The sequence below is a fragment of the Dermacentor albipictus genome, chromosome 1, assembly GCF_038994185.2.
Source record: "Dermacentor albipictus isolate Rhodes 1998 colony chromosome 1, USDA_Dalb.pri_finalv2, whole genome shotgun sequence".
Lineage (NCBI taxonomy): Eukaryota > Metazoa > Arthropoda > Arachnida > Ixodida > Ixodidae > Dermacentor > Dermacentor albipictus.
In genome coordinates, this window is record NC_091821.1 from 52,599,270 (window position 1) to 52,611,505 (window position 12,236).

The 12,236-nt window shown below is 49.1% G+C and overlaps 2 protein-coding genes across 5 annotated transcripts in view; one reads left to right on the forward strand and one right to left on the reverse strand.

Annotated features, from left to right (window-relative positions):
• Window positions 1-12,236, reverse strand: part of LOC135911997 (nose resistant to fluoxetine protein 6-like) — a 187,916-nt gene that overhangs the window by 138,956 nt on the left and 36,724 nt on the right. The gene's annotated exons all lie outside the window — the stretch shown is intronic.
• LOC135911996 (uncharacterized) overlaps window positions 1,496-12,236 on the forward strand; it is a 108,935-nt gene continuing 98,194 nt past the window's right edge. Inside the window, exon 1 of one of the 4 annotated variants that reach the window (XM_070521076.1) lies at window positions 1,496-1,622. In XM_070521076.1, the coding sequence (XP_070377177.1) occupies window positions 1,549-1,622 (74 nt within the window). In that variant the 5' untranslated portion in view covers window positions 1,496-1,548. Of the gene's footprint in view, window positions 1,623-4,265; window positions 4,518-12,139; window positions 12,217-12,236 lie in introns of those variants that run through there. The other 3 variants (XR_010567535.1, XR_011507039.1, XR_011507040.1) reach the window with 3 other exon arrangements.

The window sequence follows — 12,236 nt, forward strand, 5'->3', positions numbered from 1 at the left end:
TACTGTGAGCTTCATTTAGGCCGCAGCATGTAAGTACTTGACAGTACACAAGCAACCATTGTTGCGTGGACGCTGTCAGAGCAGAGCTCTTAAAGAATAATTTATAACTATAGGGACTTCTACGCCTATGACGGTCGACTTGTGATGTGCCGTCGCGACGACTCAATCTTTTTTTTTTTTTAAATGTCTCGGACGTTTCAATGTAATTGTCTCTCAAGTTGCGTCGCACTGTATGTTTATCGGTCTTCTCAGCGAGCAATTATCCGCTGCTTATTTTTCTTAATCCAGTACATTTGCTTGTTTGTTGCTATACAAGCATGAGCATAGGCAATGCCTTTTTTTTTAATGTGCTTTTTAACGTTCCCTTTCCATTCCAGTGAACTTGCCAGTATCTAGCATCAACAAGTTCATAGACCAAAGCTTCATGACATCAGCAGGGTAGCGCGCGCGGGCGAGCGGAAATGTTCCTCGTGGAAGTGCTCGCTGCACACCCGAGTTGTAGCCGATGGCTGCTTGCCGGTTGTCATGCTTGTCATGAAGGGTACGTGTGCAGGCTGACATCAGGTTCCGTTGTGTGCGTCCGGCACTGCGGCACCGACCAGTAGCCTATACCATGTTGGACGCCTTCAAAGGCGGCCACTACCTATTATAAGGCTATTATAAGACCGAAGTGTTGTCAAGCACACACCCGAAGCGCGGAGACCTCCCCACTTAATCAGAACCGCAGCGCAGGTGGGACTTGATACTTTATTACGCCACCCCGACGGCGGCGCCAGCTTTTCCAGTGGTGGAGCTCGCCCCCCAATACCGGAAGCCTGGCGTGTTCCACATGGATCGTGTGACATCACGCGAGAGCATGCGAAGCTTTGTTGCTACATCGATTCCTCACAGCGCGATGGGTTCCGTCACCGGTAAAAAAGTGCCCCTGATTATGCGCTACTTATTTTCTCAAGGGACACACGCAGATGCATGTAGGGGCCCGGCTCGGAAGCGTCGTTCCAGCCACACGTGTGTACGGAAAACCAGCGGCCGACCCCAATGCAAAAAAAGTTTTTGTTGGAATTGCTCGTCATTGGCTCATCGCCTTAGATATTGTAATTGGTCAGCGCCTGGTCATGCGGTCAAGCACAAAGTGCTATACGGTACACGAAGCGTCTGCTACGCTTCGTATACCGAAGCGTGAAATGGCGTGAAAATGCTGCCCCGTTTTCGCATAACTCTTGATAAACAAAGCGGTTATAGTCCACCGCCTGGTTCTTTGTTTTGTTCCCGTTGAAAATTCGAAAACAGACAAACTGTCCTTAATATACGTGGAGCCACTATGCCGTCGGGGAAGCGTGCTCGTCTCGCACCACGTAGTGCCCTTAATACATTTTGAAATGATACTGAAGCTTTCGAGCCTATTTAGTTGTTAGTGCGGACAATAATTGTCATCGAGATTATTCTTTCACGAAGTAGTCGTCTGAGTGCACAGCAGACATCACGATAAGCTATATCCTTGCGCTTGTCTTCACCTTCAGCTGGTTCCCTACGCACTGGACGTCCGCAATGGCAACTGAGGCGGGAAATATAGTCCAAGAGCAACGACATCGTCGCGGCTGCTGCTCACATGAAACGTCCACGTAAGCTGTATAGTGTCGTCTCTGTAGATTACAGCGGAGACACTTTGCCTAGATGGCTCGATTTAAAACGCGTATTGCAATCTGCGGACGAAATAATATAACCGCAAGTCGCCCGTTGTAATGGCCATCGCTGAACAAGCTGCAGAGGAGCACATTTAGTGTGCGTGACCGTGGCGCACGGCTTTGGCAATTAACGATGAGGCAGCTGCGGTAATGTATAAAAATAAAATATACTTGCAGTGCTCTACAGTTCCATACGAGACGATAACAGACAACGAGAATAAGGAAATTCAGGAGGACAAGAACAAGAAAGTTCTCGTGACTATTCTTTTCAGTGTCTCAAACCCGTCTTTATTAGAATGCCTCCATGGAAGTAACTAAGCTTCAAATGTTGCCTGAAAATCAGCATGCGGTGGAGTGCGGGCGCGTGGCGTTCCGAATGCATTCGTTCTCCCCACGATGCCACCATGCGACTCGGAATTGGTGGGTAAAGAAAAAAAAAACAGTCGGCCGCCCAGAGAAGCGTCCTGCATATTGTGACGTCTACTTTCCGGGCACTGACGCGGTGGCGCGGACGTGCGTCGACGCATGTTGTATCGCGCACGCCGAGGGGAAGCGAAGCAACACACGAACGGCGGGCCTATGTGCGCGTGTACATCAGGACGGCCGTGTTCCATCGAAAGTAAACAGACAAGGGTGAACCTGCTGAGAGGGCTTTCGCTTTTGACATCCACATGGTCTCTCGATTGAGGCAGCGTTATGGCAGTCTTATCTCTCTCCTTTGTGCATATTGAACTGCACTATTTAGGCCAACCTCGCAGCAAGCGGGCCACACGGACTAACCGATATAAATATCGATATATTCTAGCGATGACAATCTGCGCCTTTATCATTGTTTTGTTCTTTGCCCGCCATGTTACGGGTTGAGTCGCTGCAGCGAAGCGAAAGCGTCGACTAGAATCCGCAAGGGTGCAAGCCTCGCTTCCGTATTGCGCCGTGATGGGGAACAATACAGCGGGAAGTCGCGCAAGTTTGTTGACTCACGCGCTTCATTTCCTGTTCGAATGCACAGGGTGTCCCAACTATTATGCACCAAGATTTAAAAATGTGCAAATGCCACCTAGTTGGACAGAACCAAGGAAATGTTGTTTGCCGTCGCTTGGAGACACTCACGTGTTTTTGCATTCCGCTTGATTAGTCTTAGTTAACTAATCAACTTCTCAAATATTATAATTAGCTGGAAAGTGTCAATGAGAAAATTGTAGAGCGACGTGAAAAACTCCCGATACAGCTCTCTGCTGCTCAATACATGCTACACAAAACTGCTTTTCCAAGCTTGAAAGAAGCCCGCGAACGCAGGCAAAATTACCGCATGACTGGCCGCGCGAGGCACTGAGCATAGATTCGCGGGCTTCTTTCATGCTCGGAAAAAAACACTTTCATGTAGCACGTATTGAGCAACAGAGAGCTGTATCGGGAGTTTTTCACGACGCTCTACAATTTTCTCATTGACCCTCTTCATCTAACTATAATAATTGAGAAGTTGATTAATTATTTGAGACTAATCCAATTAGGCGTAATGCAAACAAATAATCTGAGTATCTGCCAGCGCCGGCAAACAACATTTCCTTGGTTCTCTCCAGCTAGGTGTCATCTGCACATTTTTAAATATAGGTGCATGATAATTGGGACACCCTGTGTATCCCAACTATTTAAACTCTCTTGTGTTTGCAAACACACGCACTAGCTTCGCGCATCCGTCGAAAAAGACTACTGTCTTTTTGGAGACATGTGGCGCAATGGCGTGCTGAGCCCTGTGCGCATGCTCAGACCCCCGACAAAGATTCGTCTGCTCGTATACATCTTGCGCCAGCTGCGCAGCTATATATGCACTGACAACGGGAGCCTGTGGCAGGCCTGACGACCAGGATTAGACTAAGTACCTCAGTGTACAGTCGCGGTCAAAAATACGCGGCCCACGGCTCCAGTCGGCGGAGCGGCCGCGAGCCGCACCGCGGCGCTCGCGTCGGCGCTGCGAGAGTTTGCGCTCTGACGACAGGTATCTCCCTCGCTATCTCGAAACAGCTGAACGATGCACTTGAACTTTATCAACCGTGTTACGTATCCGCCCGAGAGCGAGGGAGATACCTGTCGTCAGAGCGCAAACTCTCGCAGCGCCGACGCGAGCGCCGCGGTGCGGCTCGCGGCCGCTCCGCCGACTGGAGCCGTGGGCCGCGTATTTTTGACCGCGACTGTACGTCTAGTGTAAACAAATTACGCAGGAACACCTCTGGGAGTTGTCTGAGTAAGCGTAAGCATGGTGCCACTTGCTCATCTCCGTGTGGTCTGGTGTCATTATCAATGTCATGAAACTTGATCCGACCAGTACAAACGACAGCGCTGCGGCGACACGAACAAGTGCCGACGGCGGCGCAAGGTGAATTGATGACGCAAGCTAACTACTGCAGATTGCGGCGCCATGTGCGCTGATGACGTTCCGGTCATTATAAGCCGTTATCGCTCGTTAGCGCCTTCTCCATCCGCGTCGAACCGCACTCCGGCGGTGGCTGCGTCAGGCGCGGCCTTGCGGGCTGTATCTTAAAAGCGATCTGCGATGGCGACAGAGAGCTCCGACCACTGACAGCTCGTTGTCTCTCTGTTCTCGCCGCTGAGTTCGCGTTGCAGAGAGACGCGAGGGCCCCATTCTTGAAGGTGATCTGCGACGGGGGCTCAGTGAGGCGAGTGCTGACAGCTTTGTGCTTCGTGTGCTCCGTGTTCTCGCCGTGTCTTTCACGTTCAAGAAAGAAGCGGCACAAAGGTGAACTCACTCGCTGCTGCGGGCGCTATCTCGAAAGCGATCGTCTTATGGGACAGATGGACGGTTTTTCTCGTTGGGTAAGCATAGAATGCTTACGCAATTAAAGCAGCGCTAATTAATAGACCTGTAAGATGCGACAGATTTGCGCGCTTTCAGCCGTCCAATACTTGGCGTTATGCCTCTGGGGCCGTATAACGTGAGACGCTTCCATTGTGATTCTATTCCAATCTCCTGACGTCAAATTGACGCAACCACCGACGCAACCATCGGGTGGGTACCCGTACTGTTGTTTGAACAGCCCAATCAAACGCTCTCCTTTTTTAAAGGAAGTGAATTTCGTTTGCTTTGTAAGCAGATAGGATTGCCTATACTTTGCAGGTTTTTCTTATGTAAATGTCTGATGACAGTTGAGGAGCGCGCAGAAATGGAGAGAGTATCGGTGGGTCCGAGCTAGCGCACTGAAATCAGATAACCGGACAAGCATGGTGGTGCCGGCGTCTGCGATTGGCCCGCTTGCCTCGCTTAGCTTGCGGTATCTGGTCGAAAAATCGCGCGACGTGCAAAGGAAGGTTAAAAAACGCCGCAAAAACAGATTATCCAGCGAAGAAGAGTTGGCAAAGCGATGTCGTATACCTGTCGAAAGGACTCGACAACGTTATGCTGTCGCTCAAAAATTTTTATGATACGCAAGAAAATTCATTCTCCCCGGCAGTTCCCAACTAGTAGCCAGTGCCAGAGCGATCGGTGGGCACTCGTATTTTATTCCTTCCGGCATGGGGCAGTCTCTGGCTATCCCGAAAAAAAAAATCCTCCTTTGTTCGGCAGAACACTGCATCTTTACTGCGTACATGTCACTGTGACGTGGTGACCTTTCGCAATTTTCTGACGTCGCGTGACAGACAGGGGAAGTGGGCGCAGCCCGAAAAGTTTTAGCGGATGGCTATATATATAATGACGTAAAAAAGCATAAAATCGGAAATAATTATTTTTTTTCTTTAGTTCGGCCTAATTATGCCTGTTTGACCAATCGTGGAGGGCTTGGCCAGAAATGGAATGGCAACAGATTGGAATAGCTTTACGTTAGAGCGCCCCTGGTGTCGAATTCACAAAGCTTTTCGTTTGCGAGAACTTGTCATTTGGTGCTCGGGCTGCCTTCGCTAACAATATATGTCACCTGTCATGAGTGGATGGTGCATTTTCGTACGAACCGTCCGAGCCTATACGAACGGCTCTCATGGTATATACGGGTGCTGTTCTTTTTTTCTTTCCTTGCTTTCCTATGCCGTCAGCTTGCACCACGACCAGCCCTATATAGTACCGCTTTGCGGATGAAATCAACAGCGTAATTACAGCATTACCGCTTATCTACCGCTCGAGCCAACTGGAACGCAGCATCTACATAAAACAATAACGTCGTGGTCGGATGCGCGACTCCTCCGACAGACAACTCGGTCCATATTCGGAAGAATTTTCTTGCGCAATTCTTCGGAAGGACAGAGCCAGCCAATCGTGACGTTAGGCATGTTAGAGAGATTTAACACATAGTGTAGGTATACCATCGTGCTACACGCAAAGCGGGGCGAGACTGCGCGTGCACAGAACGCTGCGGCAGCTTTGCGTGTCGCGTGCCCCTGGTATTTTTCTTTTATTATTATTTAGCGTGAGACGTTCGCAAAGACAGTTTAGCGTGGAAAACACGGTGGCGCCTTTGAGGCGACAGCCGTTCGCTCCTGGCCTATACCATTCCGTCGCCCTGCATGCGCTGTTTGGGCCATCCGTTTCCCATAGATGCCTGCATTTGCTGTAGCTTCGTGTCATCATGCTTCGAGAGAAAAGTATTAGTGGCGCTTATTTTCGGCGCCTTACGTAGCTCAGCAAGAACGGCGCTGTACTACAGCTGGACGTAGCCTCCGATACATTTGGCGGCGTGCGCCGCAAGCCACACGTGATGCCATATATCAGAGGTTATATATTACGAGCATTTGCTGTTAGTACAACGTAAATTTTATTATCAACATCAACACTTGCGGAAAAGTAAAGTGCGGTCGGCGTCCCCGTCGCCGCCGCTGTGCAGGTGATACAAACACACACTCTTAGAAAAAAGGTAGCGTTAATTACTTATTATTAACCTATTTTTAGATAATGTACAGCCTGCACATATGTGTGCCACAACTCACCACATAAATATTAATGCAACAGAATGATAGGTTTATCTAAGCGTCGCATTAAGACCGCCACTCCAGCGCAAACCACGGATGAGACGAGGCAGTAGCTTTTACAAACGTGTCCGTGAAGCGTGTAACTGCTTAGTAAAGGCAGCACTTACTAAATCTGAATTATCAAGGGTAATAAGCAGCCAGTAAAGAGATAGCAGTGGGATGATAAAGTTTTTTTATACTGCAGGCGTTACTACCTTTTTACTTACTTTTTTTTTCTAAGAGTGCAGTAATAATTGGATCCGGCTGACACAGTTGGCGTGCATTCGGTTTAGTTGTAAATTTAGTGAACTTAAAGCTTTACGTGGCATCGTAGCTACGCGTTTGCCTCCCGTTTGCGTTCCGCTTAGTTCCGCTATTGTAAAACACTAGTTTGCGCCGTTCTCTACAACTTACGACAACGCCATCGCATTTCGTCGGTCGCTAAAACTAAAGCTAACTGAAACATTTTACGCTATAGGAGGTATGCACTGAGCTCGACCCGCGAGGCGGCGACAGTGTCGCTGGGGCAGCCGCGCCATATTGACGGTCGGGGAGCATCGAAAAAAATGGCAGCGGTCTTACTCGCGCGAACATCTGATCCCTATCTTTTGGCCCGCCGTTCGCCTTGTTTTCTTATCCAGTCGCTGATATATCAGCAGCACGTTTCAGTGTCTCGAGCGCAGTGCTGTTCTACGTCTACGAACAGGTCTACGTACAATGTTTACGTATTCGGACAGACTACGCTCCGGCGTGGCCGTGCGTCAACTGAGCTTCGGTGTCGCGGTGATCTGTGCTATGTTCGGATGCAGCAGTCACACAAGAACGAAACTCGGTGATAGGAATATGTTGTCCAGATTGGGTTCCTCTTGACACGTGGTTATTTCTCTTCTTAACTGCAACCTTATAGTAAAAGAGCACAGCAGCTATGTACGAGCACGCCTCTGCCAGGCCTGCCTTGCAAGCGCAGTCTGCCGCCAGCACCTCGCCGTTTTATTTTGCGAGAAGCCATGGTGCGAGTGGCTTTTCATCGAATGATTGTGATTGACAAACCTGGGAGGGCAAAAAAAACCGTTTTGGCAAGATCAAAATCATTGACGTAACATAAAAATTACGAAGGCTGTGTAAAATCAGTGTTTAGTTCTCGGGGAGGGGGGGGGGGTCTTTTTTTTTCATTGAAGCAAATTTAACGCTATCCTTTGACGACGCAAGTGGACAACGCGGTGTAAATTCCGTAATGAAGGCGATCATGTTACGCGAGCACCTTGACGCGCGGCTGCTGCACCCAGCCGCTCGCCAGATTATTGTGGCCTTCCATCGACTTGTAGGATTTCGATTGCTCGCGGGTCGCGAAGCTCGTTGCATTCGCAGTGTAATCCTTGATGTCTGCGACGTCCACGCGAGGCAGTAGTCCGACATCGCGCCGAAGCTGATTATCTTTGAGTTAGAGCTGGTCGACACAGTCGCACGAACGCACTTCGTTTTCATAACGCGATTTTTCTGGTTCACTCAACCCACGCACGTACGTGCTTAGACCCATCGTTGACCTAAGACGTACTACTCGATAGCCAAGTCAGAAAGGCACATTGAAAAGGTCGTTTGACGGTTCGTGCGTATTGGTGGGCCACTTGGCGACGCAGGCCTGCTCGCGTAGGCAGTGCGAACTTGCGACCGCAGTTATGGCGGCCTCCGCGGATGTCGCTAGCGCTCCTAGCGGATAACGTCATGTGCATATCTCCTATAGTAAAACTGTTTCTTATTAGCGAAGGTGGCCGGCCAATGGCAAACAGTTCTTACGAATGAAATGCTTTGTGAATTTGTTCCCATAACGCATGTGGCGAATGTGAGCCGTGAGTTCATATATATGTGCTGGTGGGCTAGTTGGTTAAGCATGATTACAAAGACGGCCTAGCGTTGTAAACCAGGGTCGAGCAGGCCCTTCTGAAACCAGGTGCGCCATCATTCCATATGTTCATGGCATATCTCACAATCTCAAAAAAGTAGGTAAACGAGCTGGTGTTCGTGTTATATTTTCCGCTCCGAAACGTCTTGGTTTGATGTGTGCCATAGTGAACGCAGGAAATCAGGAAAACAAACAGCTGTGCGCAAAAAAACATGGGCAGAAACATGTCGGATGTGTAAAGAAAGTAGTTTATTCGGTTCCCTTGTCGTGTGGTTCATCATATGTAGGCCAAACGGGCAGATGTCTGAATGACAGATTGCATGAGCATAGATATAAGATGGAAAACCAGCTCTCCGGTCATATAAGTGCACATTGTAAGGCTCACAAGTGCATCCCAGATTTTGATAGAACCAGTGTGTTGAACAGAGCTGATGATCAACTGACAAGGGAGATATTGGAACCGCTTGAGATCAAAAAGTGTGGTGTTGATTGTATCAGTGAAGCCTCAGTTTCTCTTTCGACAAAAGAACTGGCGTATCTTGAGAGCGACACTCAGAAGTTACTCAGTATCTTGGCTTCCTCGTGCGATGCAGATGACTGCCCTGTTTATTCTTGTTGTTTTGATCATTGACAGCAGCCATATATTACTATGTCAAGAAATAAACCCCTCAGTTTTTAGTGCGCCTACGTGCTTGTGTCGTGTCTCCCTTCTTCGTGTGTTGTTTTATTCGGCGCCGTCTTTGTAATCAGTTCATACAGAATGACCACATGGCTACATCAACGGAAAACACAGGCGAAGCTTGGCGCGACCACCTTCTTCCTGGAGTATGGTTTTCAATGGCTCCGGGCTTCCTTGCGTGGCGTCAGGGATCGAAGCGCGCGCAGGTCTTCTGGGTCCATATTCGCAAAGCTTTTTGTTCTTAATTGTTCTTTGCCAATGGGGCGACAGCCCCCGCTATTATTATGCCCAAGGTTACGATTGGCTGACAGGCGCTCTTGCAAACAGTTCTATAGCATTGGAACCTTCGTGTGAATACGGACCTCATCAAGGAAACATATATGCCCAGTGCTGCACATACACTATTCGAAAAAAAAAAAACGTTAGTAGGTGCTTCACTTGCTAAATGCTTTTTTTATTTATTACTACCTTTGTACTAATCGCTTAGTAGCGCTAGATGTTCTCCAATCAATGTGGATGTTCGCATAGTACACGCAACTGTGCAGTTCAACATGCGGTTTATTATTATACTGTCTGACCGAAATCTTAAGATGTTATAGTCACGACGCGCAATTTCTTTGGCAATGTCAAGTTAAAAGTCCTGCGTTTCTCTTAGTGTGATAACAATTATATAGGATACTCCAGGTGAACTTGCGCCGTCGACGTCGCAGTGATGTTCCGCATAAAGTCCAAGCGCGATAAGATCCTATCGCGCCCCGCACGCCGTATGTTGTGGGTGCGAGGGAAAGCGTGCGCGTGTGAGCCGAGAAGGACGGTGGTTTGGCGCGCACCGCATTCCCGCAGGCCCAATGTTGGAGGTCATGTGGTCACGTGGGCGAGAGGGGATATATATATATATATATATATATATATATATATATATATATATATATATATATATATATATATATATATATCAGCCGGTCGTTGCTGCTCATGGCGGTCCGCGTGATTGATCGTATACATGGCCAGCGCGCCCTATTTTGCAGATAATATGCGTAATGCTATGTTCAGACTACGTTCGTAAGGCGCCGATTTTTCGTAACATGCGTAAGCGGAAGCGCAACAAGCGTATGCGTCTAGTTCACACTGCGAACGTAAAGGTACCAACGTGCGCAATTCACGCGAAAATCGTGGGTGAGAGTGTTAAAGGGTCGGCAACATTTACGACTGTTATATTACGACCGTTGCGACACAGCCAATGACCGATAAGCTTTCGGTTTTCAACAACCGGTGACGACACTTCCGTCCTCCCGTCTGCAGACAGCTCCGGGCGCGGGAATTTCCATTCCACCATTCCGTGCGCACGATTAGGTTGGCTGTGTTCGTGAAAGTTTGTGCAGTACGCCTTGCGAGACTCTTTTCAGTTCATGTGGTTTATCCGCTGAGGAAATCGATGGCCGCAGGTGCATGCTCCGAACTTCGATGAGTGGTCTCACTAGGTTTCCAAAGAAGTGGAACTGCGGGGGCGACATGCGCATGAAGTTATGAAACATCGCAGCGTCACCAACTCGGAGCTTGGCGAAAAGGTTGTGAAAATCGCCGTCCACGGCCCTGTCGAGAAATACTTGCCGCACCCAAACCCTTCTGCGTCGCCTTCGTCGTCTTTGGGCGATTGAATAGATGACTATAAGTTTGTTTTGAGCGTGAATTTCTTCGATCTCGGCCAGCGCTCGCATGTTGGCAGGAGCCATATTGGACCGCTGGTGACGTCGATTCTGCAGCTCCAAATTTGATTGGCCTGTTGTAAAAGCCGTAATTTAAGCAGCAGTAAATGTGAACAAAGGTGCCGGCTTAACTGCCGTAACGTTTTTTACAGCCGTTACGTTCGATACGCCAAAAGAGCTGTTACGCGCGTTACGACCGTAGTGTGAACATAGCATAAGACCGACTGCTCGTGTAACCCATGACGTATAGGGCAAACTGCTGACAGAGAAAAGTGATGGAAAGGCAGGGAGGTCAACAAGACGCACGTCCGGTTTGCTACCTTACATGGGGAGAATGGCGTTACTGCATGAAAAGAAGAAAGTCGTAATTTCGTCCAAAAGGCGAGGCATAGAAAATAGCGATAGCGAAGGCGCAGCGATATAAAATTAGTAGACATTCATACGAAGTAAGGATAGTAGCTTTATCGACCGTATGAACTTGTAAGCACTCGCTTACCAACTAAATTAACAAGCATTGTGTCAGCGCACACAGTTCAACATGCACACACCACGCTCGATGGCCGCGGACACTCGCTGTCAGAACGCTAGCGTGAGGAAGCGCGGCAGCAGCAGCGAGCGAAGTGATCTTCGTGCTGCCTATCGCTTCAACGCAAACTGAGCAGTGAGAAAACAGCACACGCAACGCCACGAGCCCAAAGCAGATAGATCGCTTTCAAGATAAAGCCCACGAGACCGCGCGCGGCCGCGTGTTTCTGTGGAAGTACAACGCCTCCTCCCCTGCCTCCCCTCCCCTGGGTTCCTTGCGCGCGGCCGAAGACGGCGCGCTTCCTCCATGCTTTCCTCCCTGCGCACGCGAGACTGAGCCGCGATCGTCGGCTAGCCCACGCATGCTTTCACTCGCACATACAGCATACGGCGCGCGGCGACGGTGTTATCGCCCTTGGACTTCATATGGAAGAACACGGCGACGGCGACGGCAAGAATGCGCCTGGAGTGCCCATATAATTGCTGTCGCAATAAAAGAAAAAAAGGAGAGAAAACACTGACGATGTTGCTTCGTCCTAAGTTGCCCACCGAAACTGCAGTCTCTGAGGTTTACAGACTTCGCAAACTGCTGAAATGCACTTATCGCTTTCTGGTCTTGTTAGTCATGTGGCCACGGTACAAGTATACTTTCGCCACCGTGAATGCTCTTGAATCCAGATAACCTAATGTGATGCTGGTCGTCATAGCGGGGAAAGATGCAGAGAAGATGTTTTATGAAGTCCTCACATCCGCAACTATCGCAGGAAGGTGTGTTACTGTTACTGTCG